The sequence below is a fragment of the Leptopilina heterotoma genome, unplaced genomic scaffold, assembly GCF_015476425.1.
Source record: "Leptopilina heterotoma isolate Lh14 unplaced genomic scaffold, ASM1547642v1 Lhet_303, whole genome shotgun sequence".
Lineage (NCBI taxonomy): Eukaryota > Metazoa > Arthropoda > Insecta > Hymenoptera > Figitidae > Leptopilina > Leptopilina heterotoma.
Window position 1 is genome coordinate 168,057 of NW_025111007.1, and position 24,912 is coordinate 192,968.

A 24,912-nucleotide genomic window follows, 5' to 3' on the forward strand; every position below is an offset into this window, starting at 1 on the left:
TGTCAGATTTGTTGAAATCAATTATTATTTATATAAGCGAAAAAAATCTCCACAATAAATAGAAATTTATAAAAGTTGCAAAATTATAAAGTTGATAAGTGTAATTTTTTAAAAATTAGCATAATAGTAAATTTTGTACATATAGGTTTCTATGGCGAAAATAAAAATTAAAAAGAAAGTTTTACTTTTTCTTCGTAGACATTAATAAATTAGTGATCTTTATATTTTATTTCTAATTTCGTTGCGTAACAATTCAGTTCTATTCTTTTGATTTTCTATAATTGTTTCCAAAGATTTGACATCTTTTGTAAATTCCATTAGTGAATCCTCCTGTTTGAATGAAATTATAAATGAAAATTTTACTTAAAATTTTATATTAAAAAATATAAGAAAAAAAAATATGAAAGTGTGAAAATAGAAAAAATTACGTCTATTATTGGAGGAAATTTCAACAATTTTCGTAATTTTAATTGTTCTTCTTCTAAAACAGCAAGAAAATTCAATTTTTCCGTATTAGACTGCAAATAATTTTTAAGTGTCTCCATCTTTTCTTGATAATTTATTTTAACAGCTATAAAAAAATGTTGAAGACTGTTAACAAATGTTTTACTATACAATAAGTATTTTAATATTAATATTTTATTTTATAAAAGAAATTAGCTTAAAAAAATTTAATGTTAAAATAAAAAAATAAATAAACAATGAAAATTGTCATGATTGATAAAAAATAAGATGAGTGAATAAATTCATTTTCTCTTACAATTCACTTGACTGTCATAAGATTTAATAATTGAATTTAAATTCGCCTTTATGTCGTAAATCAAACTTCGCAGTACCGCTTCATATAAAATATTAACGGAAATATCTTGTCCAAATTTTTTTATTTTTTCGGACTTGACGTTGGATTTTAATTTAATTATTTCCGTTTCCATTTGTTTGCATTCCGTTTTTATTCTATTAAGATATGTCCTACTTTTTCTATATTTCGGGAAAAAATTCGTTTTTCATTAATTCAAGAGTAAAATATTAATCATATATTTCATTTTTATTTTTTAAAAAAAATAGTTAAAAATTAAATTATTAAAAAAAGTAAAAATTAATTTAGAAAACTAGTTAAATGGTAAATTATTTTAAAAAACAATTTATAAATTTATTTTTAACTTTTTATTTTTTTAAAAAAATAGTTGAAAGTAAAAGTATTTTCAAGTTTCTATACTTGTATTTATTCAATTCATCATTTGTCTCTCGAATTAATTCTCCAACTCTTGCGTACAATTCGGAAAGTTTTTTCTTGTCGAATAAAATACAATCTCTAATTTTTGCCACTTCTTCTGAATTTGATAAAAAATTTTGCAATTGATGAAATTTTAATATTACCGTCATGTCAATTGAATTTAATTTTTCATGTTTGTCTTGCTGCGAAAGAAATAGAAAGTTTTCAATTATGTTAAAAAATTTAATAAAATTCTCATCAAAATTTCAATTATCTCTATAAATAATACAATTCTTCCCCGAAATTCAATTATTTTTAAAAAATTTTATAAAATTTTTGGCAAAATTGCAATAATTGTTTCCGAAAATTTCCCTCAAATCAATGATTTTGAATATCTACTATTTTTAAAAAATTTTCCAAAAGAATTCAATTATTTAAACAAAATTTCACAGGAATTCAATTACTTAACAATTTTTTTATAAATTTCTTTGAACCAATTTAATTATTTTTAATTTTTTAATGAAGTTTCTCGAAAGAATTCAAATATATTCAGAGAATTGAAAAAAATATCACTGAGAAATTCAATTATTTCGAAAAATTTAAATAAAATTCTTTTAAAAATCCTATTATTTAAAAAAATACAATTCTTCGCTTAAGAATTCAATTATTTTCAAAAATAATACATTTTTTTATGGGAATTCAATTATTTTACAAAAATTTTGATAAAATACTTTATAAATTTAAAAAATTATAATAAAATTGATCATAGAATACAATTATTTTCATAAAATATAACATTCTTCCTAGGAATACAATTATATTTCGTAAAAAATAAAATTCTTCGAAGCAATTCAATTATTTAAAAAATTTTAATAAAATTCTTCTTAAGAATTCAATTATTTTTACAAATAAAATTCTTTACAGGAATTAAAATATTTAAAAAAAATTTAATAAAATTCTTCGTCAGATTTCAATTATTTTCAATTTTTTAATGAAATTCCTCGATAAAATTTAATTATTTTCAAAAAGTTTAAAAAAATTCTGAGAAATTAAATTATTAAAAAAAAAAAAAAAATAAAATTCTTCACAAGAAATTAATTATTTTTAAAAATAATAATATTTTTCTCCGAAATTCAATTATTTTTACAAATAAAATTCTTCACAGGACGAATTTAATTCTTTTAAAAAATAAACATTTTCACAGGAATTTAATTATTTAAAAAAAATTTAATAAAATTCTTCGTCAGATTTCAATTATTTTTAATTTTTTAATGAAATTTCTCGATAAAATTTAATTATTTTCAAAAAGTTTTAAAATAATTCTGAGAATTTCAATTATTTTTACAAATAAAATTCTTCACAGGAATTTAATTCTTTTCAAAAATAAACATTTTCACAGGAATTTAATTATTTAAAAAAATTTAATAAAGTTCTTTCTTCAGATTTTAATTATTTTCAATTTTTTAATGAAATTCCTCGATAAAATTTAATTATTTTCAAAAAGTTTTAAATAATACTGAGAATTTCAATTATTTTTATAAATAACAAAACTTATTGAAAAATTTAAATTATTTTTTATACAATTTTAAATAAATTAATAGAAAATTGCATTTATTCTTAAAATGTTTTTTTTTAATTCGCCGAAAGAATTCAATTATTTTTAATAATTTTGATAAAATTCTTTATAAAAATTCAATTTAAAAAAAATATTGAATTATTTATTTTTCTATTTAAATAATTAAATTCTCAAAAAAATTTTTAATAAAAATTAATTAAAAAATGAATTTCACTTAAAATTTTATATTATAATAATTTAATAATTGAGTTTTGAAATTTAGTTGAAATTTTTATCTACCATGAAAATTTTCAAATTATCTCGACTTATTTTCAATTCAATTTCCAACAATTTGAGTCGTTTGTTCTCAATTCCAAGATCTTTTCGTAGTCCTTCAATTTTTTTCTGCTCATTTCTGATTTGAAACTCAGAATTGTACCTGTGTTCTCTCATTACAAAAGCCGCTTCATAAAGTTCTTTATCACACCCAAGAGGTAATATATTTTCATCATAATGGATAATTCCAATTTCTCGACTGTCAATTGTAGCTGTATCATCTTCGTGTGAACTACTATCTGAGCTTGATGATGACGAAGATGCTGAAATTACAAAAAGATTATAAATTATGATTAAATAAAATATTAAAAATTATTAAGTTGCTTTTTTTCAAATAAATAAATAATTAAAAAAAATTTGAACAAACCATCACTTGCTTTCGGCTGCTTGAACTTTTTTTTAAATATTCTCAGTAGAAAATCACGAAATTTATTTTCATTTATCAAGTCTCTGTATTGAACCGAAAGTTCTTTAATTTTATCTTGTAATTTTATGATTTCCTTATTTTTATTTTCCATTTGTACCGTTATCGATTGAATCTTAATTTTAAAAAGAAAGGAAAAAATAAAATCGTAAATGAAATTTTTACATTTTTAGTTTTTAGACGCATTTTACCTTTTTCTTGGCAATTGCACACTCTTTGATTTTATTATTAACTGTATCCGTTAGTGAATTTTCTGTTGCTTCAAAATTTCGTAAAATTATTAATTCCTGATGCAATGTTAATAGAAATAAATTTAAATATTCACTCTCCATGGCAACTTCAACTCGATTTTTTTCTAGTTCATCTAAATCATTATCTAGATTTCGATATTTTTGTTGAATTTCATTGAGGAGAAAATTTTGCTCGTGAATATTTTTATAATTCTCCATGCGTTTCATTTCTCGTTCCCATTGTGTTTCATTTTGCTCGTTTATTTGAAGATTACGTAAAATATCGAGTGAGATATTTATCTCGATATCCTTTTGACTTAAATCCATAAATATTGGTTTTTTACTTTTTCTTATTTCCTCTACTTTCACTATCATTGCTTTGTACTTTTCAATCTAAATTCAAATTAATATAATTAAAATTAGGCTGTCTCCACTTGAGAACGCCAAGATCGTCACCAGATGGCGGGGATTCTGATTTTATCAAATGAACTGCCACCTGACGGTGACCTTGACGTTCGCAGATGGAGAACTAATATTCAGGGTTGCCACAGGTCAGGAAAATCAGGAAAAAGTAAGAGATTTTTATTAAAAGTGCTGGAAAAAATTATATTTTTAGAATTTATAAGAAAATTGTGTTTAAATTTTTTTTTTTAAATTCTCTTCAAAATTTCAAGGATCTTTATAAATAATAAAAATCTTCTCCGAAATTAAAACATTTTCAAAAATTTTTTAATGAAATTCTTGGGAAATTTTAAATATTCTTTTCAAAAATTCTCCTCAATTCAATGATTTTAAATATGTACTATTAATAAAGTTTTTCAAGAAATTCAATTGTTTTCAAAAATTTTAATAAAATTCTTTGCAAAATTCAATTATTTTCATAAATAACAATATTAATTACGAGAATTAAATTATTTCCAAGAGCAATAAAATTATTTTCAGAATTTCAATTATTTTCAATTATCTTTATAAACAGCAAAATTCTTCGCTAAAATTCAATTGTTTAAAAAAATTTTAACAATTATATAATTATATTTCGAAAAAATTAATTATTTAAAACAATATTTATAAAATTCTTATGAAAAATTCAATTATTTTCAAAAATAACAAAATTTTTCACAAAAATTCCATTCTTTTTAAACATTTTAATAAAATTATTCGCAATAATACAATTATTTTCGTAAATAATAAAATTCTTCTCACGAATTCAATTGTTTTTAAAAAATTTTATTTAAATTCTTAGCAACTATTCAATTATTTTCATTGCAGGATTCCAATCATTTTTAATACAATTTAACAGGAATTGCTCGAAAAATGTAGAAAAAAATCAAGTATTTAGAAAAATGTTTTTTTAAATTCTTTTGAAGAATTCAATTATATACAAAAATATTAGAATTCTTCCCAGGAATTAAATTATGTCGATAAATAACAAAATTCTTTCTGAAAATTTAATTATTTTGAGGCATTTTAATAAAATTCAATTATTTTCATAAATAATAAAACTCATCGTAGGATTTCAATTATTTCTTATTACAATTTTGATTGAATTCCTCGTAAAATGCAATTATTTTCACAAATTAAATTTTCATAATATTTAATTATATTTCGAGAAAATTAATTAGTTATAACAATATTTATAAAATTCTTATAAAGAATTCAATTATTTTCAAAAATAACAAAATTTTTCACAAAAATTCCATTCTTTTTAAAGATTTTAATAAAATTTTTCGCTATAATACAATTATTTTCATAAATAATAAAACTTATCACAGAGTTTTAATATATATAAAATTTTAACGCAATTCTTAGAAAGAAATCAATTATCTTGATAAATATCAAAATTCTTCCCAGAAATTCAATTGTTTTCAAGAATTTTAATAAAATTTTTTGCAAAATTCAATTATTTTTATAAATAACAATATTAATTACGAGAATTAAATTATTTCCAAGAGCAATAAAATTATTTTCAGAATTTCAATTATTTTCAATTATCTTTATAAACAGCAAAATTCTTCGCTGAAATTCAATTATTTAAAAAAATTTTAATAAGATTCTTCGTAAGCTTATTTAATTATTTTCATAAATAATAAAAATTTATCAGGATTTCAATTATTTACAAATTTTTTATAAATTTTTTCCCAATAATTTAATTATTATTATAAATAATAAAACTGTTTTCAGGAACTTAATTATTTTCATAAATAATAAAATTCATCGCAGGATTTTAATTATTTTTTTTTTTTTAATTATTTTACAATTTTAATCAAATTCTTTGAAAAATTTAATTATTCTTAAAAATTTTATTAAAATTCATCAAAGAAATTCAATTATTTAAAAATTTGTTGATAAAATTCTTTTTGAGAATTCAATTTTAACAAACATTCAATTATTTAATAAATTATTTATTTTTGAATTTAAATAATTGAATTTTCGTAGAATTTTCTAATAAAAATTGTTTTAAAAATTTATTTCTGAATAATCGATTCATTATTTATGAAAATAATTCAATTTTTGCATCGAATTTTATTACACTTTTTTTAAAATAATTGAATTCTTTTGATAAATTTTACTACTTGTAAAAATAATTGAATTCTTGCGAAGGATTTTATTAGGATTTTTGTGAAAAATTTTATGGTACTTTAAATTATTATACAAAATTTTGATATGTTGTTAATTTCAAAAGGTTGAATTTGAAATTTTTTAAAATCTTCATTTCTATGGAAAAATAATAATGATGAAATATTTATTTAAAAAAGAAGTTATTGATGTTTTGGAATAATTTTACAATTAAAGAAATTTGTAAATAAAAATTTTTAAAGTTAATCAGAATATTGTTTAGGGTCAGGGTAAATGTCAAAATTTTGTCTGTAAATCAAGGGAAAAGTTAGGGAAAAACAGAATTAAATATTTGTGGCAATCGTGATATTGAATCTCAAAATTTTCGACAATATTCGTAATTTTATAATTATTTATATGATTTATAATATTTATAATATTCATAATATTTATAATTAAACATTGAATATAGAGTTTGACAATTAAGCATAAAAAATTAATAATTACTTCGAGTTCTTTTTCTGGAAATTCAGCATTGTAATCGATACTAAATACAAAAGGCAATGTTTTTCTATTTTTTTCCGGAATCTCATTCTGAATTTCCCTCAGATTATTCACTAAATCTTGAGATTCTTTTTGTGATGTTAATTTTTTCGCTCGTACAATTTTCAATTTGTTGTTGAAGTCTTCTCGAAGATAATGAATCTTTTTAAGAGTTTTGTATTTTATTTTATTAAACTCAATACTAAATTTATTTATTTGTTTTTTTTTATAAGGAAATATTTTTTTTTTTTACTCTTTTTCGACAATCCAACAATTGCTTGTATTTGTTTAGTACATTATCCAAACTTTGATTTACTTTCTGTAAATCGGGGGAATTTTTTAATTTGAAATCGCCAATTGTTCTTTGTGCCTTTTCTAATGTATTGTTGTCATTCAGAAGATTTGTATCTGGATTTGGTTTAGTGTCGTGAACTGTTCTCCACTGGAAGAAATTTACTGTTTAAAATAAATAATGTTATAGTTAATTTTATTTCACAATTGCAAAATTTCGTTTTTTAATCTACTTCTCTTTTTCGTTCTTCTATTCTCGATTTACGAGCTCTATATTTTTTTAGCATTTGATTAATTTCTACTCCCAATTTATACTCCAAAGTAGATGGACTTAGGCCTTTGAGAAAACTTTCAACTCCGTGTACAACTTCCTTTTCTTCTTCCTCTTCAATTATGGATTGATTTATTTGCAAATCTAATGATCTATTTTAAAAAAATAAATAAATAAATAAAAAAAAAATAAAAAAATAAAATAAAATAAATAAATAAAAAAAATAAATAAAAAAATAAATAAAATTAAGTCTATTAGAATAAAATTAAGTGTAAATTTTCTCATAATAGTGTTCACTTGTTAGCTTTTTCCTTTTCTGCAATAAGTCTAGAAACTTTGGCATAAGTGGCGAAAAAATCATCTCCCAATTTGTGTTCCCGAAATGAATAAACTTTCGTATTTGGTTTTCTAGAAAAATTTGAAAAACTTTTAAGAATTTTTATTAATTTTTAAATTTTAACCGACGATTGATAAAAATAGATTTGAAGACTCACAAAATTCTATACACGCAGAACGGAAGACAAGTGATGGGCTCGACAAAATGATCCATTAGTTTCTTGAGTCTTAATTTTGATTTTTCCACTTTGAATGACATTTTTCTGTGCACGAAATCCAATTCCGATTGCAGTTGATTATTCAATTCTTCGGTGATTCTCGAATCTATTTCAAAGTTCTCTTGTGGAATTTGTTGAGATTTTAGTAAAGTGCGATTTCTGAAAATTTAAATAGAAAATTAGCTAATTTTTGAAGTTGTTTTCTTTAACGGTTACTCTAAAACTGGTTCAACATTTTTTTTGATCGAATTTCCACTATTTTAAATTTGCTAATACTAGAAATGAAAAAACTATTCTCAAAAGTTATATTCAAATTTTTGAAAACGATTCAATTATTTTCAAAAAATATTCGAAATTCAATTACTTTCACTAATAATAACATTTTTCATAAAAATTCAATTTTTAAAAAAACTCATGAAAGAATTATTTCAATTATTTTTAATAATATTTTAAATTAATTAATCAAATATTTAATTACTTTCACGACTTTCACATATAAAGTTTTCCACAAGAATTCAATTATTTAAAATAAAATTTTCATAATATTTATTATATTAAGAAAAAATTAATTATTTAAAATTTTTCACAAAAATTCCATTTTTTTAAACATTTGAATAAAATTTTCCGTAAAAATACAATTATTTTCATAAATAATAAAATTCTTCTCAGGAATTCAATTATTTTTGAAAATTTTAATAAAATTCTTAGTAACTATTCAATTATTTTTATAAATAAAAGAATTCATATCAGGATTTCAATTATTTTTAATACAATTTTACAGGAATTTCTTAAAAAATGTAATTATTCTTAAAAATTTAATTTCAATTCCTTAAAAAAATCAATTATTAAAAAAAATATTTTTTTTTAAATTCTTTAGAAGAATTCAATTATTTACAAAAATATTATAATTTTTCCCAGGAATTCAATTATTTTCAAATATTTTAATAAAGTTGTTCGAAAGAAATCAATTATTTGAAATACAATTTCAATTAAATTTTTTTGAAATAATTCAATTATTATTTTAGATTTTATTAAAATTCTTCACAGGAATTCAATTATTTACATAAATAATTCTTCGAAAGAATTTAATTATGTCGATAAATAACGAAATTATTACTGAAAATTCAATTATTTTGAGGCATTTTAATAAAATTCAATTATTTTCATAAATAATAAAACTCATCCCAGAATTTCAATTATTTCTTATTAAAATTTTAATTGAATTCCTCGAAAAATACAGTTATTTTCACAAATAAAATTTTCTACAAGAATTCAATTATTTGAAATAAAATTTTTATAATATTTAATTATAATTTCAAAAAAATTACTTATTTAAAATAATATTTGTAAAATTCTTATGAAGAATTCAATAATTTTTAAAAATATCAAAATTTTTCACAAAAATTTCATTCTTTTTAAACATTTTAATAGAATTTTTTACAATAATACAATTATTTTTATAAATAATAAAATTCTTCTCAGGAATTCAATTATTTTTAAAAAATTTTATTTAAATTCTTAGCAACTATTCAATTATTTTTATAAATATTAAAATTCATCGCCGGATTTCAATTATTTTTAATACAATTTTACAGGAATTAATAGAAAAATGTAGAAAAAAAACAATTATTTAGAAGAATGTTTTTTTTAAAATTCTTTTGAAAAATTCAATTATTTACAAAAATATTAGAATTTTTCACAGGAATTCAATTATTTTCAAGTATTTTAATAAAATTGTTCGAAAGAAATTAAATATTTGAAATACAATTTTAATTACAATGTTTTGAAATAATTCAATTATTTTGAGGGATTTTAATAAAATTCTTTGCGAAATTGAATTAATTTCATAAATAAAAATATTTATCACAAGAATTCAATTATTTTTAAAAGTAATAAATTTCCTCTTGGAAATTCAATTATTTTAGAAAATTCTAATAAAATCGTTCGCAAGAATTCAATTATTTTCATAAATAATAAAATGCTTTTTAGGAATTCAATTATTTTCAAAAAAATTTAATAAAATGCCACACAGACATTCAATTATTCTCAAAGAAACTTTAATAGAATTCTTTGTATAATTATTTTTAAGAAATTTTCTCAATTCAATGATTTTCAATATCTACTATTTTAATAAAATTTTCAAACAGAATTCAATTATTAAAAAATTTTTTTGTAAAAATCTTCCTAAGATTTCAATTTTTTTCACGAGTAGTAAAAATTTCTCAGGAATTCAATTATTTAAATTAGAATTTTTGCATAAAATTACAAATTAGTCGAAAGAAGTCAACTATTTAAAATTTTTTATAAAATTCTTTGCAAGAATTAAATTATTATTATAAATTTTTAAATTCTTTCGCATGAATAATAAAATTCGTTGCAGGAATTCAATTTATTAGCAGTATGATAAGAAAGAAGTAAATATTTTTGATGAAAATTAGGAAAAAGTCAGGAAAATAAAAAACGTAGGTTGTAATTCTTGTCAGTTTTCTGAAGTGTCTAAAACGAGTTTTTTTGGTCGTCAAGTTTAATTTTTCGATAGCTACTTTTTTACTATTTTTTTGTTTTTTGGTTCGAACTTTAAAAGCTCCTTTTTGCTACTTTTTAAAAATTAATTATCGATTGCGAAGTCTGAAAAACGTAATCTTAATTAATTATCTTGATTAATAGAATGAAAGAAATTTTTACTTTTCCATCAGTTTCGTAAAATCTTGAGCATAAGTTTGTAGTAGAGCCAAAATGGAATTTTTCTTCTCTTGCGCTAGGCGTAGAATTTTATCATCATTAGCTTGTCGAACAACTTCCTCTAAAGTTGGATAATTAGGTTCTTCAATATCGTCAACTTCAGTAGTGTCAATTCCCTGACAAAGTAGGAATAAAATAAAATTATTTTTACTATTCAGTCTTGAATATCGAAAAATATCCAAAATTAGTAAAATTAGATAACAGATTTAAATTACATTAATTAATTAATTAATTAATTACATCATAACAGATTTTACTTTAGTGTTGAACCAACCAGTTTGTCTTTTGTAGGTACAGGCACTTTATGGTCAGCATCAAAAGTCTCGTCGTTTATGCAAAACGAAAAGAGATTTCCATCATGTCCGCACGTCAGAAGTATGTTATGATCGTAACTCAGTGTCATTTTTGGAATATAACCGTTAAAATTGTCATGCATTGGAAGTAGCCAGTAATCCGAAAGATCCAAATGATCCTCAGGATTTACTCGACAAACACGAATTTCGCCATGTTGCATTCCGAGAAAGACGTATTTATTCTTGTTACTGAAATGAAAATAAAAAAAGTGGTTATAAACCTTTCCCCTTTTTGATACTCCATTGAAAATTTACTTTGTGCTAATGCGTCCCAACTTACAAGAATAAACAACTTCGGACTTCTGTATCATCAGCTTCGAAAATCATTCTACTTGTAGTCTTCAAATCTTCTCCAATTTCCAGATTCGAATATTCGTATAAATATCCCGAATCGTAACCTGACACGAAAAGACATATCTTCGTATTCGTATAGTTCAGCAATAGGACATCATTTGGTATTTTCGGTACGAATATTTCTGGCAATTGTTCATCATCCACTTCTGAATCAATCGTCAAATATATTTCTTCATCGATTTCCATTTCGGGTTGATCTATTTTTAATTTCTCCAAGTCCGCTACTTTTCTTTCGTACACCATTTTCCGTTGTTCTTCATTCCTTCTTTGCACCAAATCTCGTCTTATTTCCGATTTTACTGATTTGAATTGAAATACTCGAGTTTCGCAGTCCATCAGTTCGTATGTGGTAATTTGATCTGATTTTACTTCATTCGGTAGGTTTATTTCCACGAAATTCCCTCTTGTACAACCGAGGAGAATTGTTGTCGTCTACGATAAATTAGTTATTGGTTATTAAACTAAAAACTAGAGACGATTTTTTTGTGCTTAACTCACGGAGTCTGGTTTCCAGGTCATGCAGGTAGTACTCGATGGGGTTTTGATAAAACCAATTGGAACTAAAGTTGCTTTGTTTGTTTTCTCAAGAAGAAAGAGAAAAATTGTCGAATCTTCACTTCCGGTTACTAGGAGACTATTATCGGGACTTAGGGACATGGCGGTTACAGCTTTATTGTGTGGCTTCAGTACTTGAAGAAGCTTTACGAATTTTTTGTTATCATTCTTCTCTGATAGTTCTACATTGATAGTTCTGATTACTCCGCTTTCGAAAGCGCAAATAAGAGTCGAACCTGTAGACTCGATCTTGTATGATTACAATAAATGTCAGTATAATGAATTCTGGACTTTAGATTAGATTTTTACAGTTTTTCTAAGGATATCATAAATTGAGACAAAAAACGAATCAAAACGTTGCTTCGCAACAATTTTGATTCGTTTTTTTGTCTCAATTTATGATATCCTTAGAAAAACTTTGTTGAACCTACTACACATGGTAACCAAATAATTCGACTCCCAATGTCATTGAATTTATGAATTAAAATCAATTCCTTTGTTTTGTAATTGTAAATAAATAGATTGTTGTCCTTTCCACAACTTGCGACAAAAGGTCCCCAATCGGCAGAAGCTATGTCGGTTATCGGTCCAGCATGACAATTAAGAAGTTTCCTTGATGGTTCCGGTGTTTGAAAAGTGCAGAGATCTATTATCCACAAACCGCCATTTGCATCCTGAATTAATTTATTAGCTTTAGAATTAAAAGAATTAAAATTACTAGAATTAAGATCGCATTTTAATTAATCAGGTCGAAGGGGTCAATCAAATCAATTAGGTTTTTGTCAAAATCTTCTTTTTGAGTGGCTATAAAGTTCAGTTAGGTTTAAATAAGAACTAAGGTTTAATGTTTAAATACAGTAAATCATCAATTAGGGTTTTTGTCAGAATCTTCTTCTTTTTCATTTATTGACAAGTTCAGTATTTTTTAACAGTAAATCAGAAGTTAGGTTTTAAATAAAGTAAATTGTCCTTGTCACTATAAATTGGTGATAAATTTGATAAATTTAATAAATTTTGATAAATATAATGAATTTACCTGAGCATACCAAAATGTTGATTCCGGATTATTGGGTTCCTGTTTCTGAATACTCATCAATATAGCCTTTTTGTCGAAATTATTTTCCTCTTTTTCGAAAATAGAAAATTCATAAACAGGTTCAATCTCAAGAAATCGATCTTCATCAGGCGGATCAGCTTGATCGATTGTGTCATAAAACCACATACGTATCCATCCATCCATTCCTGTTTACAAATACATATAAACGTGTACCAAATATATACGAATTGATCCCAAAAGAACTCAAAAGGATTTATTCTTTTTAGTAGCGACTAATTCGTATTTAGATAGTTCTACAAACTAAGGAAGAAACTGACATCAGATTCGAAATTCTCATACCCGAAAACCCCCGAGTAACAAATTTTATAAAGATGTAAGATTTATCTTTGTAAAGTACAACTATTTAAAATTGTTAACCAACTGTAAATTTGCATTTAAACACTTAAACACAATATTTATTTAGTTTATTAAAATTGGGACATTTTCACATTAGGGACATGACAGGAAAAAGAAAATTTCTTTTTTTTCAAAATTAATGAACTATGCTACTTTGGACATTCCACTTTTGTATTCCTTTCTTTGTAGAACTACCAAATTGTTTTTAAAAAGTACCTATAGATATTAATTCTCCATTATTGTATTCAAATTGCGTTATAACACCGCCATGACAAGGTTTTCTGTTCTTCCGACAAACTTCAAATTTTATTAAACCCTCGTCCCATATCAAAATATTTCCCCATTCACATCCGGATACCACCTATTTATAAAAGGATTTATAGTTTTTGTTATAATTTCTTGTAAGCAAGGAGAACATTACATAACATTTATTAAAATTGCATTTTAGAACCACCACAGAAAAAAAGGTTCTAAATTAATATCATTTTAATAAAATATTAATTAATTACAATTAGATTTCGGTATTAAAATTAGTGATGGATAACGATACGAGATATCCAATTATCTCACTTCATATTCGTCATTTTCAAAAAATGTTAAAAAAGTAAATATCGTTCAAATCTTTGTTAAAATAATTGCAATTAATATCTGGGTCATCAAAATTAATTTAATTCACAATTCGTAAAAAGTAACCACAGCCGATAATCAGCAGAAGATGAAAAATTATTTATGTGCGAACTTTATCTTCTGTTTACCAACTATTTTTGGTCATAAAATTTTTTTCTGGTTATAAACTATTGCTAAAAAAATTCTAATTAATATCTAGATCATAAAAATTAATTTAATTCATAATTCATAAAAATTATCCACAGTTGATAATCAGTAGAAGATGAAAAATTATTTTTGAGCAAACTTTATCTTCTAACAATTTTTTACTGACAATTCTTGGTCATAAAATTTTTTTCTGGTCCTAAACTATTGCTAGAATAATTCCAATTAATATCTGGGTCATCCAAAATTAATTTAATTCACAATTCATAAAAAGTAACCACAGCCGATAATCAGCAGAAGATGAAAAATGATTTTTGAGCAAACTTTATCTTCTAAAAATTTTTTTACTGACAATTCTTGGTCATATAATTTTTTCCTGGTCCCAAACTATTGCTAGAATAATTGCAATTAATATCTGGGTCATCAAAATTAATTTAATTCACAATTCATAAAAAGTAAGCACAGCCGATAATTAGAAGATGATAAAAAATTATTTTTGAGCGAAGTTTATCTTCTAACAATTTTTTTACTAACTATTTTTGATCATAAAATTTTTTTCTTGTCCCAAACTATTGCTAGAATAATTCCAATCAATATTTGGGTCATTAAAATTAATTTAATTCAAATTTCATAAAAAGTAACCACAGCCGATAATCAGCAGAAGATGAAAAATTATTTTTGAGCGAACTTTATCTTCTAACAATAGTTTTTCTAATTATTTTTGGTCATAAAATTTTTTTTGGTTCCAATACTATTGCTAGAACAATTCCAATTAATATCTGGATCATCAAAATTAATTTAGTTCAAATTTCATAAAAAGTAACCACAACCGATAATCAGCAGTAGATGAAAAATTATTTTTGAACGAACTTTACCTTCGGTTTAATAACAATTTTTTGACATCAAATTTTTTACTGGTCCCAAACTATTGCTAGAACCATTTTAATTAATATCTGGGTCATAAAAATTAATTTAATTCACAATTCATAAAAAGTAAGCACAGCCGATAATTAGCAGATGATAAAAAATTATTTTTGAGCGAAGTTTATCTTCTAACAATTCTTTTACTAACTATTTTTGGTCATAATATTTTTTTCTTGTCCCAAACTATTGCTAGAATAATTCCAATCAATATTTGGGTCATTAAAATTAATTTAATTCACAATTCATAAAATGTACCAAAATTGGTACTAAATTAATACCTTTCTTTTTACAGTGGCTTTTTGTAAATGTTTTTTTGAAATTTTAGTTAGTTTAATTTTTTAAATTGTTGAAAAATTTATTCTATTTTAGAACCACTTTATAAATATTTAGATATTTTTTAAAATTCCAATTGAAAAATTAAAAAAAGACTACCAACTTTTTCGTCAGGCATTGGATAAACTCCAATTATATCGGAAATTTCCGTCTTGCCAAATCTACCGAGTTCGCCCTTCAATTTAAGACCCGTAAAAGTTTTTGACATTTTCCAAAATTTAATGTGTCCCAAACCACTTGTTGTCAAATGTCCAGAAACAGATGGCGAGAACATGACATTGATGATCTCCTGTCCATGAGATTTGAAACGTAATGTGATTTTCGATTGCTGCCAATTCCATATGGTTAGTAAATAATCTGGTTCACCACCTTGGGACGCTAATAATTTGCCATCCGGACTGTAAATCAAATTGAAAGCATCAAATTGATACTAAAGAGAATGAAATTGATGCTAAAAATTTGGATCAGTTTTTAATTTGATTTTTGATATTAATTCGTTGCAATTTGATACTTTAAAGTTAACAGTGTTTGTGGTCCGCATAAATTCGCAGTGTTCGAAAAAAATTCAGTGGTGAAAATTAAAAGAAATAATTTTACCTAAAGTCTAAATGAGAAAATGATCTCGTTGTTCCGTGCCAAAGAATTGTCACTATTTCGAAACTCGGCCACTCGTAAATTATAATCGGTGGATCGTTTCCATTTTCACCAATAGCAATGTGGTTAAAAACTGGATTCTTCTAAATTATATTTTCATCATTGTATTTAATTATTTTATTCAATTGACATTCAATTTTGGAAATTAATTTTTAGAGTAAAATGTTTTTTCTGCTTTCAAACCAACATTTTTGAAAAAATAAATATTTGAGCAAATTTTCAGCTTCATTTATTGTTTTGTTGATAATTACTCAATCTGTATAGTTACTGTGTTAGTAAAAATAGTTTAGTACTTACTACAATATGTCCAATGCCACCTCCCTTGAAACTTCGTCTAAACCACAATTTATTTTCCGCAACATTAAAAAAATGAATCAAATTCCCCGATGCAAAAATAATTGTGTCCGGATCAGCGACGCAAAAATTAAAATATCTCCGACAGTTGTAACCAAAGGAATGACTGATTTTTACTTTTTATTATAAGGATTCATTTTTTAAGTTATAGATAAAAAGAAAGTTTAAATAGTTTCTAAGCTAGTAAATAGTTTTTATTTTTTAAGAGAGGGAAAGTTGAAGGAAATTATTTGCCAAAAAGAAAATAATGAAAAAGGATACTGAAGTTCTAAAATATTCATGGGCACACTGCCATTTTCGATGCGTTTCGCACGAGAAATGTAATCATCAGAATTGTAGTGGACAGTTTCTGGAGGAAGATTTAAATCGTCAATTAATTCCTCAACCTCTTGAAATTCTGCAAAAAATGACGTATTATTTCATTTTTTTGTTGTTGCTTCAATGAAAATAGTTTCGAGAATTTTTTATTTGTATATTTATAGTAACCTCTTTCATTTAATTCCGAATCTTCTGGAATATCTTCTAGATTATCATCCATATCTGTTGTATTTTAATTTTAATATCGATTTTTTGTAAATTCTTTTCTTCTAAATTTTTTTTTATTTTGTAAAAGTAAATTTTAGAAGAGAATAAATTATTTGCAAGTAAACTATAGATTACTTTAACTGACACGACGTCTAGTTTTAGGAAATAGAAACTTGTAACAATACGGTTACTATAGAAACACTTTAAAGCATTTATTGTATCTAAAAATGCTATTACTACTACCCTTACTTCTACTAGTACAACTACTATTATTACTACTACTATTAGTACTAATGATATTACTATTAGTTATTATTACTATAACTATTAGTACTAATGATAATAATAATATAACAATATAATAATAAAATTATTATTATTATTATTATTATTATTAGTTTTTAAAAAACTAATTTTTGAGAATTTATATAAAATTTTTCAAAAACTATAATAAAAAAAAAATAATTGTAATTCTTTGGAAATTAAATTATTATAGATATGCAATTTGAACTCTTTAATCAATGTTGCTTTTTACACGTTAACAAACATTTGAATACAATACATTCAATTTTTACTCTTTGTCTCAATTCAAACATTCAATTGTTTACCAATTATTAAATAAAATTTCTTTGAAAATCATATTTTTTTAATCTCTAATAAAATTCTTTAATTAAATTTAATTATTTTCAATTTAATTTTAATTTAACGATTAAATTAAAGTTTAAATTAAATTTCACTTAATTTGTTAATTCTTTGAATTAAATTTTATTTTTTTTAAATTCGAGTTCCTTTAAACAATAACAGGGTTGCCACAGGTCAGGGAAAAGTCAGGGAAAGTAAAATTGGTCAGGGAAATCAGGGAAAAGTTAGGGATTTTTTTTTATAAAGTACTGGAAAAAATTGAATTTTTGAGAAGTTACAAATAATTGCAAAAATTCAATTATGTTCAAAAATTAAAAAAAAAATTCTCGTCAAAATTCAATTATCTTTAAAAATAATAAAATTCTTCTCCGTATTTCAATTATTTTCAAAAATTTTAATAAAATTCTTTGCAAAACTTCAATTATTTTCAAAAAAATTTCCTCAATTGAATGATTTTTAATATCTAATATTTTAATAACATTTTTCAAAAGAATTCAATTATTTAAAAACAAAAATGCTGATAAAATTCTAAGCAAACATTAAATTATTTTCATAAATTATAAAAATTACACAAGAATTCAACTATTTCACAAATTTTTTATAAATTTCTTCCAAATAATTCAGTAATTTTCATAAGTAATAAAATTTTTTACAAGAATTTAATTATTTTCATGAATAATAAAACTCATAATTTAGAATTTCAATTATTTTTAATTGACTTCCTCGAAAAATTTAATCATTCTTGAAAATTTTATTAAAATTCCTCGAAAAAATTCAATTATGTTGATAAAATTCTTGATGATAATTCAATTTATAGAAACATTCATATTTATTCAGTAAATTATTTATTTTTGGATTTAAATAATTGAATTGTCGTAGAATTCTCCAATAAAAATTGATTTAAAAATGAATATTAATGAATATATTAAAAGCATTGAAGGAGGAATTTTTTAAAATAATCCAAAATTGAATTCTTTCGAAGAATTTTAATAAAATTTCTGAAAATAATTGAATTTCTGCAACGAATTTTATTAATTTTTATTTAAATAACTGAATTCTTTGAAAAACTTTTATTAAAAGAGTAAATTTTGAAAATTTTTGAAATTCAACGAAGAATTTCATTATTTGTAAAATGTAGAAATTTAATTCTTGCAAAAAATTTTTGAAGATAATTTCATTTTTCGAGAAATTTATATTAAAATTGTATTAAAAATAATTGAAACCCTCATGTGAAGAATTTTATTAATTTATGAAAGTAATTGAATTCTTGCAACGAATTTTATTATAATTTTTGTTAATAATTTAATATTTTTTTAAACATTTTATGGAAATCGAAATTTTTATAAAACATGAAGATATGAGTGATTCATATCTTCGTGTTTTATAATAATATATTCTTATAAGTTGTTTGCAAATAATTTTGCAATTAAAGAAATTCGTAAGTAAATGTAATAAAATGATTTTTTTTTTGGAGAATCTAATAATTTTTAGAGTGAATCAGAATATTCTTTAGGGTCAGGGAAAAAGTGAAAATTTTGTCTCAAAATCAGGGAAAAGTCAGGGAAAAACGAAATTAATTTTTTGTGGCAACCCTGAATAATGAATAAAAATTTCTCAAAAATCTGATGTTTTCAAAATTTTAATATTATAAATTTATAATTATTTAAAACTTAGATAATTTTTTAAATTAATACTTAATTATTATTAACTTTATTCATATCAATTGAAATTTTCAAAGAATTTTAGTTTAGAACCTGATATTTAATTAATTTCTGAAAATTGCAATGGTTTTTAACTATACAATCTTTTTAACGTTAATTGTAATTACTAATTAAAATTAATATTGATAATGAAATCAAAATAATTCTCTGAAAATTATTATATAATTTAGCTGTTTGTAAAAAAAATTATTTACTAATAGAGAGAAGAAAAAATTAAGAGAATTTTTTTAAAATTAATTTTGTGAATTAATCATTTTTAAGGTGAAAAAGAATTGAAGGAGTTTTTCAAAAAAAATTTTTTTTATAAAGATGAATCAAAAAGATGAATTTTTGTAGTAATTCTAGAAATTTGATATTTTTCAAGTACTTTTGATAAAATTCCCTGAAATTTACGTGACCATTTTCATTTTTTCCTGACTTTTCTTTTTTTTTGACTTTTTTTTTCTTGACTTTTCCTGAATTTTTCTTACATTAGAAATTTCAATAAAAAAAAGTCATATTTAATTCATTGTTTTTGAAATTAAATTATTTTGTGACTTTATACATCAGGATGGTCTTTTTTTCAAATTGAAATCGATTTAATGAGAAAGTTGATGCGATATCCTTATCAGATTCACTTTCAAATGAGTTTAAATTCATTCTACGTGAGTAATTTAAACCCACCTAGAAACGAAATGGATGCTAATTTTTATAATTATCATTTTTAAAATTAATGTATCAGAGAGGGTTGAAAAAAAAGTCTTCTAATTATAGGTTTTTTCGAAAAACAAAATAAAGAAAGTCAAAAATTTGTGAACTTTTTTTATTATTCCAAAATAATTTATATATACATATATTATACAGGCCGACAAAATTTTATTAATTGCATGTTGACTAAAATGTTATAGCCGATTGTTATAGGATTTTGTCCGTAGAATCCGAATTTGACCTTGAAAATATTGGATTGGCTCTAGTTTTCAATCAACTTACGTTTCAATACGCCAAATACGCATTTTTTTTGCATTTTTTGAATGGATGTAAAACCATACACCGAAACAGTCAATTTTTCCGCGTAATTTTTTTTTATCTAAAATAATTTATACAGTTTTCAATTTAGAAAATTACCTAATACTTTCGTTATATATTATCGACATTTTTATTTTCAAGCAATAATTGCTGTTGGACAATTTCAATGATTTTTTCCTTCACCGAATAAAAAGGTTCTTCAGTAACATCTTTCATAATTTCGACTACTTGCATTTCTGTCAGTGAATCATAATCTTCTGGATCTGTAAATACATTACGTTATACATTAAGTCAGAATTTAGGTGAATTTTGACCTACATTTTTACAGGTCAAAAAGAGGTTTCATAAGGGCCCTCCAAAGGGGCCGTTACATTACGCACGTTACATTTATAGCACAAAAAAACTTTATTTTTATTAGACTGTTAATAAAATTGAGAATAATTAATTAATTATTAATTAGATTACTTCAAATTGATCACAACTCACTTCGAATTGATAAATGTCCAAATAGTTCGCAAACAGCGGGATAAAAAGCTCTGGTATTTTTAATGCCATAATCGTGTTTTCTTGCCCAAATATAAACACGAATATCATCGAAATTTTGTTCCGAGTGAGTGGTATTTCCTCGTGTGATGAACACATTGTGAGCGATATTATTATTTTGCAAATAATTGATAATTAAAAAAACCCAGTTTGTTAAATTATTTGTTGTTTTATTTTTAAGGGATGAAAACGTAACGCAGAATCCTTTAGTTGGAAAGTCAACTAGCAAGTGAACGGGAGATCCATCAATATTTTGCAGTACCTGAAATATTTTTTATTAATTATTAATGTTAATAATATCAATAACATCAATAACATTAACAATAAATAATGTAATAAGAAATAAATATTTTTAAATGTTTAAAAATTGGCTCACAATATTTTCAAGAGGCATTCGATGTTCCAAGTAATATAAATGCCAATGTAGATGATTAACTGAAGCAAAAGCTCCTAAACTATTGAAAATTGCTCTTATGTTTCTGGAACGAAAGAAGAATTTTAATTTTTCAAAAGTAAAGTTCTTCTCTAAATTTTAAATTTTTGACTGACTATTGCACTGGAAAAAAATTATTTCATTCAAATAATCGATTATTTGACTAGTCAATTAAATATTTGAATCTAATAATTGTCATTTGAGTCAATCAATAAATTAATAATAATAAATTTTTTTTTCAGTGCAGCACTGAATATCCAAATACTAATATAGGGACAAATATTTTACTATATATCACGAAAATAATTTCAATTCGCTCACTTTGATTTACTCATCATTATTAATTCCAAAATATTTTCAACACTCTTCTTTGTCGCTATTTGTGGTAAATTTTCCAATCGTTGAGGTATAAATAAACAGTGATAGCGTTCAATTGGACTAATATTAATTGCAATTACATTGTTTCCATCTCCACATTCAATGTCAAATAGAATTTCTTCATTTGATATTTTATTGAAGTGAAACCGTTCAGTATTAAATGGTTGTGACATTGAAGTTATTTCTTCTGGTGTTCGACGATTTTCAGATCTATTAACATTTAACTGCAATTATAAAAATTTTTTTTATAAGCATATACACAAATGATTTTTTAAAATAAATTCTTTAAGTTTCGAGTTTAGGAAGATGTGTGAAAATTGTAACGAATTTTTAATTAAATAAAATTATACAAATAATTTCTATTGACAAGCCTCGGATATTAAAATTTATTTTTCTACATTTCTCGACAATTTTAAAAAAATTTTGACTTAAAAAAAAATTCTTCGACTTATTTTCAATAATTGAGACTTTTTCAAATTTTCTTTCAAATATTGCAACGAAATACCAAAATTTTAATATAAAATGCAAAACTCAAAAAATTGTTAATTTTTATTAAAATTTTTAATTTTATTAAAATTAAATTTTTTTTTTGTACATTGTGAATAATAACAATTGAAAAATCTTTTTTAAAAATTATTTTTGAATAATATTTTTAAGATAATTAAATTTTTAAAATCTAATTATAAAATTTTGGAATAATTGAAATTTTGTAAGATTTAATTGAAAACAATATTGCTCTTTTTTCTAGTGTTTTATTACAATTTTTGAAAATCGCAACTTTCGACGAATTTTATAATTGAAAATTTTGAAAATAATATTGAATTCTCAAAAATTTTAATAAAAAATCTTCAAGTGTAAATTAAAAAATTAAAAAAATAAAAATTTGCTTTTAAAAATTATATTAAACAATTTTTGAAAAAAGTAATTCTTAGAATTTTTTTTAATCTAATTTTTTTAAAATTCCATTCTTTTCAATCTTTTTAATTACGAATTTCCGAAAATTGAAATACATACAAAAAATAATAACAGAATTTTTTAGAATTATTTTTAATATTTTGCAGAAACAATCGTGTTCAAGATTATAAAATTCTTAAAAAACATTAAATAATTCTTTTTTGAAATATACAAACATTCTTTTAAGAAATTCAATTATTTTCAAAAAAAAAAAATACTTTACAATATATTTAAACAAACTAATTCTTAGAATTTTTTTATTTATAATTTTTTAAATTCCATTATTTTCAATATTTTTTAATACAAATTTCCGAAAATTTAATAACATACAAAAAATAATAACAGAATGTTTTAGAATTATTTTTAATATTTTTCTGAAACAATCATGTTCAAAATTATAAAATTCTTTTAAATATTAATTAGTTCTTCTTTAAATTATAGGTACGAACATTCTTTTAAGAAATTCAATTGTTTTCAAAAAAAATAATTTAGAATATTTTTAAAAAACTAATTCTTAAAATTGTTTTAACATAATTTTTTAAGATTCAATTATCTTCAAACAAAGTACTTATTTAAATTTCACAGAAATTATGTTCATATTTTTTATAAAAATTCTTCCAAAAATTTTTTTTTTTTTTATAGTTTTCAAAAATTATATTATTTTTAAAAGATTTTGCTAAATTTTTGGTAATTTTTCAATATTGTATACAATTGAAAAACTATTATTCTTCAAAAATTATTTAAAAAGATTTTAATCGGTTCATCCGATCGCTAGTAATTAGCTATTTACTAAAACGCTACAAATAACTTTGACCTTGAATAACATTGGCAATTATTTGAATTTCGGAAAACTATTTACAGGTTTTAATTACACCATCATAGGCTATCGAAACATGATTTATTTCAATTAAATAATTATAAATAATTTTATGTATTTCAATTAAAAAAAAACAATTTTTTTTAACTTCTTTCCTTTTTTTTTTACTCACCTGAGTTAAAAATTTATATTGGCCATCAAGTAACTTCCACTGCTGAATATCTAATTTGTACCGGAAAAGATTTTCACTTTGAGCCTTTTCCCATTTTTCCTTAATAAGCAAATCAAATTCAGAATCTTGATTCTCGTTTTGATTGATATTAAAGAAGAAATTATTTGGATTACATGAGACTACAGGGAATATTTTTTGATCCATTGTTAATATAAAATTAGACGTATTTTCTGCTATTTAATTGTGATAATAATTGAAGAGACACGTGTTCTTCAAACACAAACCATTTTACTACTAACTTCCAGTTCCACTGCTTGTGTGATCATTTTGGACAACAGAGATGTGATTTTGTGTAGCGGAAAATTTAAAATTAGATTTGAAATATTTATTAAATCTTCTAAAAAAATACAGTAATATGAAGTATAAATTAAGAATAAATTATAATTGTGCTGTAAAATAAACAAAAAATTACGTTCTTTGTGATTTCAAGAAGAGTTTTTTTTAATTTTCGTAAAATTTCGTTCTTGACACGATTGATTTGATGTTTTCAGAAAAGGTAATAGCGATCACGTTAGAAATTTCACTGAGGTAAACAAAATTTCAATAGGTATTAATAGTAATAAAAAAAAAATAATTTTACACTAAGAAGCAAATTTATAAAAAAATTGGTATCATCTGAATTTTGACACAATACTGCAACAAAAATTACCTATTTTTTTGTTTCTTCATTTGAAATTATTTTCAGTTAATCATTTCAAAAATAAAATTTTAATTTTTTACTAAGCTATGAATAATAACTATTAGAAATAACAGCTACTTGAATAATTATAAACAATTTAAAATTTTATTAAAAAAAAAAGAAAAATGATTTTCAAAAAGGAGCGAAAAAATGCACAAATAAATTGGTAATTCTAGATAAAAATTATGAAGATAAATATTTAAAAAAAACAGTTAAAATTTTTTATTTTTTATTTCCAAATATCAAGTTTAATTTTTGAAAAATTTCTAGTCAGATTCAAAATTTTCAAAAATTTACTTATTAAATACATGATCCATTATTATTATTGTTTATTATTTTCTTAAATTTTAATAAAATTCTTGTCTCAAAATCAATTATTTTTATAAATAATAAAATTTTTTATCAGGAATTCAATTATTTTTAATTTATACAATTTTAATAAAATTTTACAAAAGAATTCAATTATTTTTATAAAATATGATAAAATTCTTCTCAGGAATTCAATTATTTTCACTTA

General features: G+C 22.4%; 2 protein-coding genes across 2 annotated transcripts; both read right to left on the reverse strand.

Annotated features, from left to right (window-relative positions):
- Positions 1-136: 136 nt before the first annotated feature.
- LOC122504544 (cilia- and flagella-associated protein 44) lies at positions 137-17,004 on the reverse strand. The gene is made up of 23 exons (XM_043615701.1): positions 16,953-17,004; positions 16,728-16,863; positions 16,410-16,572; positions 16,056-16,195; positions 15,562-15,856; positions 13,647-13,791; positions 13,014-13,219; positions 12,409-12,651; positions 11,921-12,226; positions 11,349-11,854; positions 10,990-11,257; positions 10,659-10,831; positions 7,914-8,132; positions 7,717-7,827; positions 7,382-7,571; positions 7,111-7,299; positions 6,822-7,019; positions 3,720-4,151; positions 3,472-3,643; positions 3,069-3,367; positions 1,217-1,416; positions 761-978; positions 137-571 (listed from the first exon to the last, which is right to left on the reverse strand). Exons 1-23 carry the CDS (start codon positions 17,002-17,004, stop codon positions 372-374), a joined length of 5,061 nt encoding a protein of 1,686 aa, XP_043471636.1. The 3' UTR covers positions 137-371.
- A 3,138-nt stretch (positions 17,005-20,142) lies between these two features.
- Positions 20,143-23,967, reverse strand: LOC122504531 (GDP-D-glucose phosphorylase 1). The gene is made up of 5 exons (XM_043615683.1): positions 23,657-23,967; positions 21,657-21,937; positions 21,279-21,381; positions 20,846-21,164; positions 20,143-20,622 (listed from the first exon to the last, which is right to left on the reverse strand). Exons 1-5 carry the CDS (start codon positions 23,858-23,860, stop codon positions 20,471-20,473), a joined length of 1,059 nt encoding a protein of 352 aa, XP_043471618.1. The 5' UTR covers positions 23,861-23,967; the 3' UTR covers positions 20,143-20,470.
- Positions 23,968-24,912: the final 945 nt, after the last annotated feature.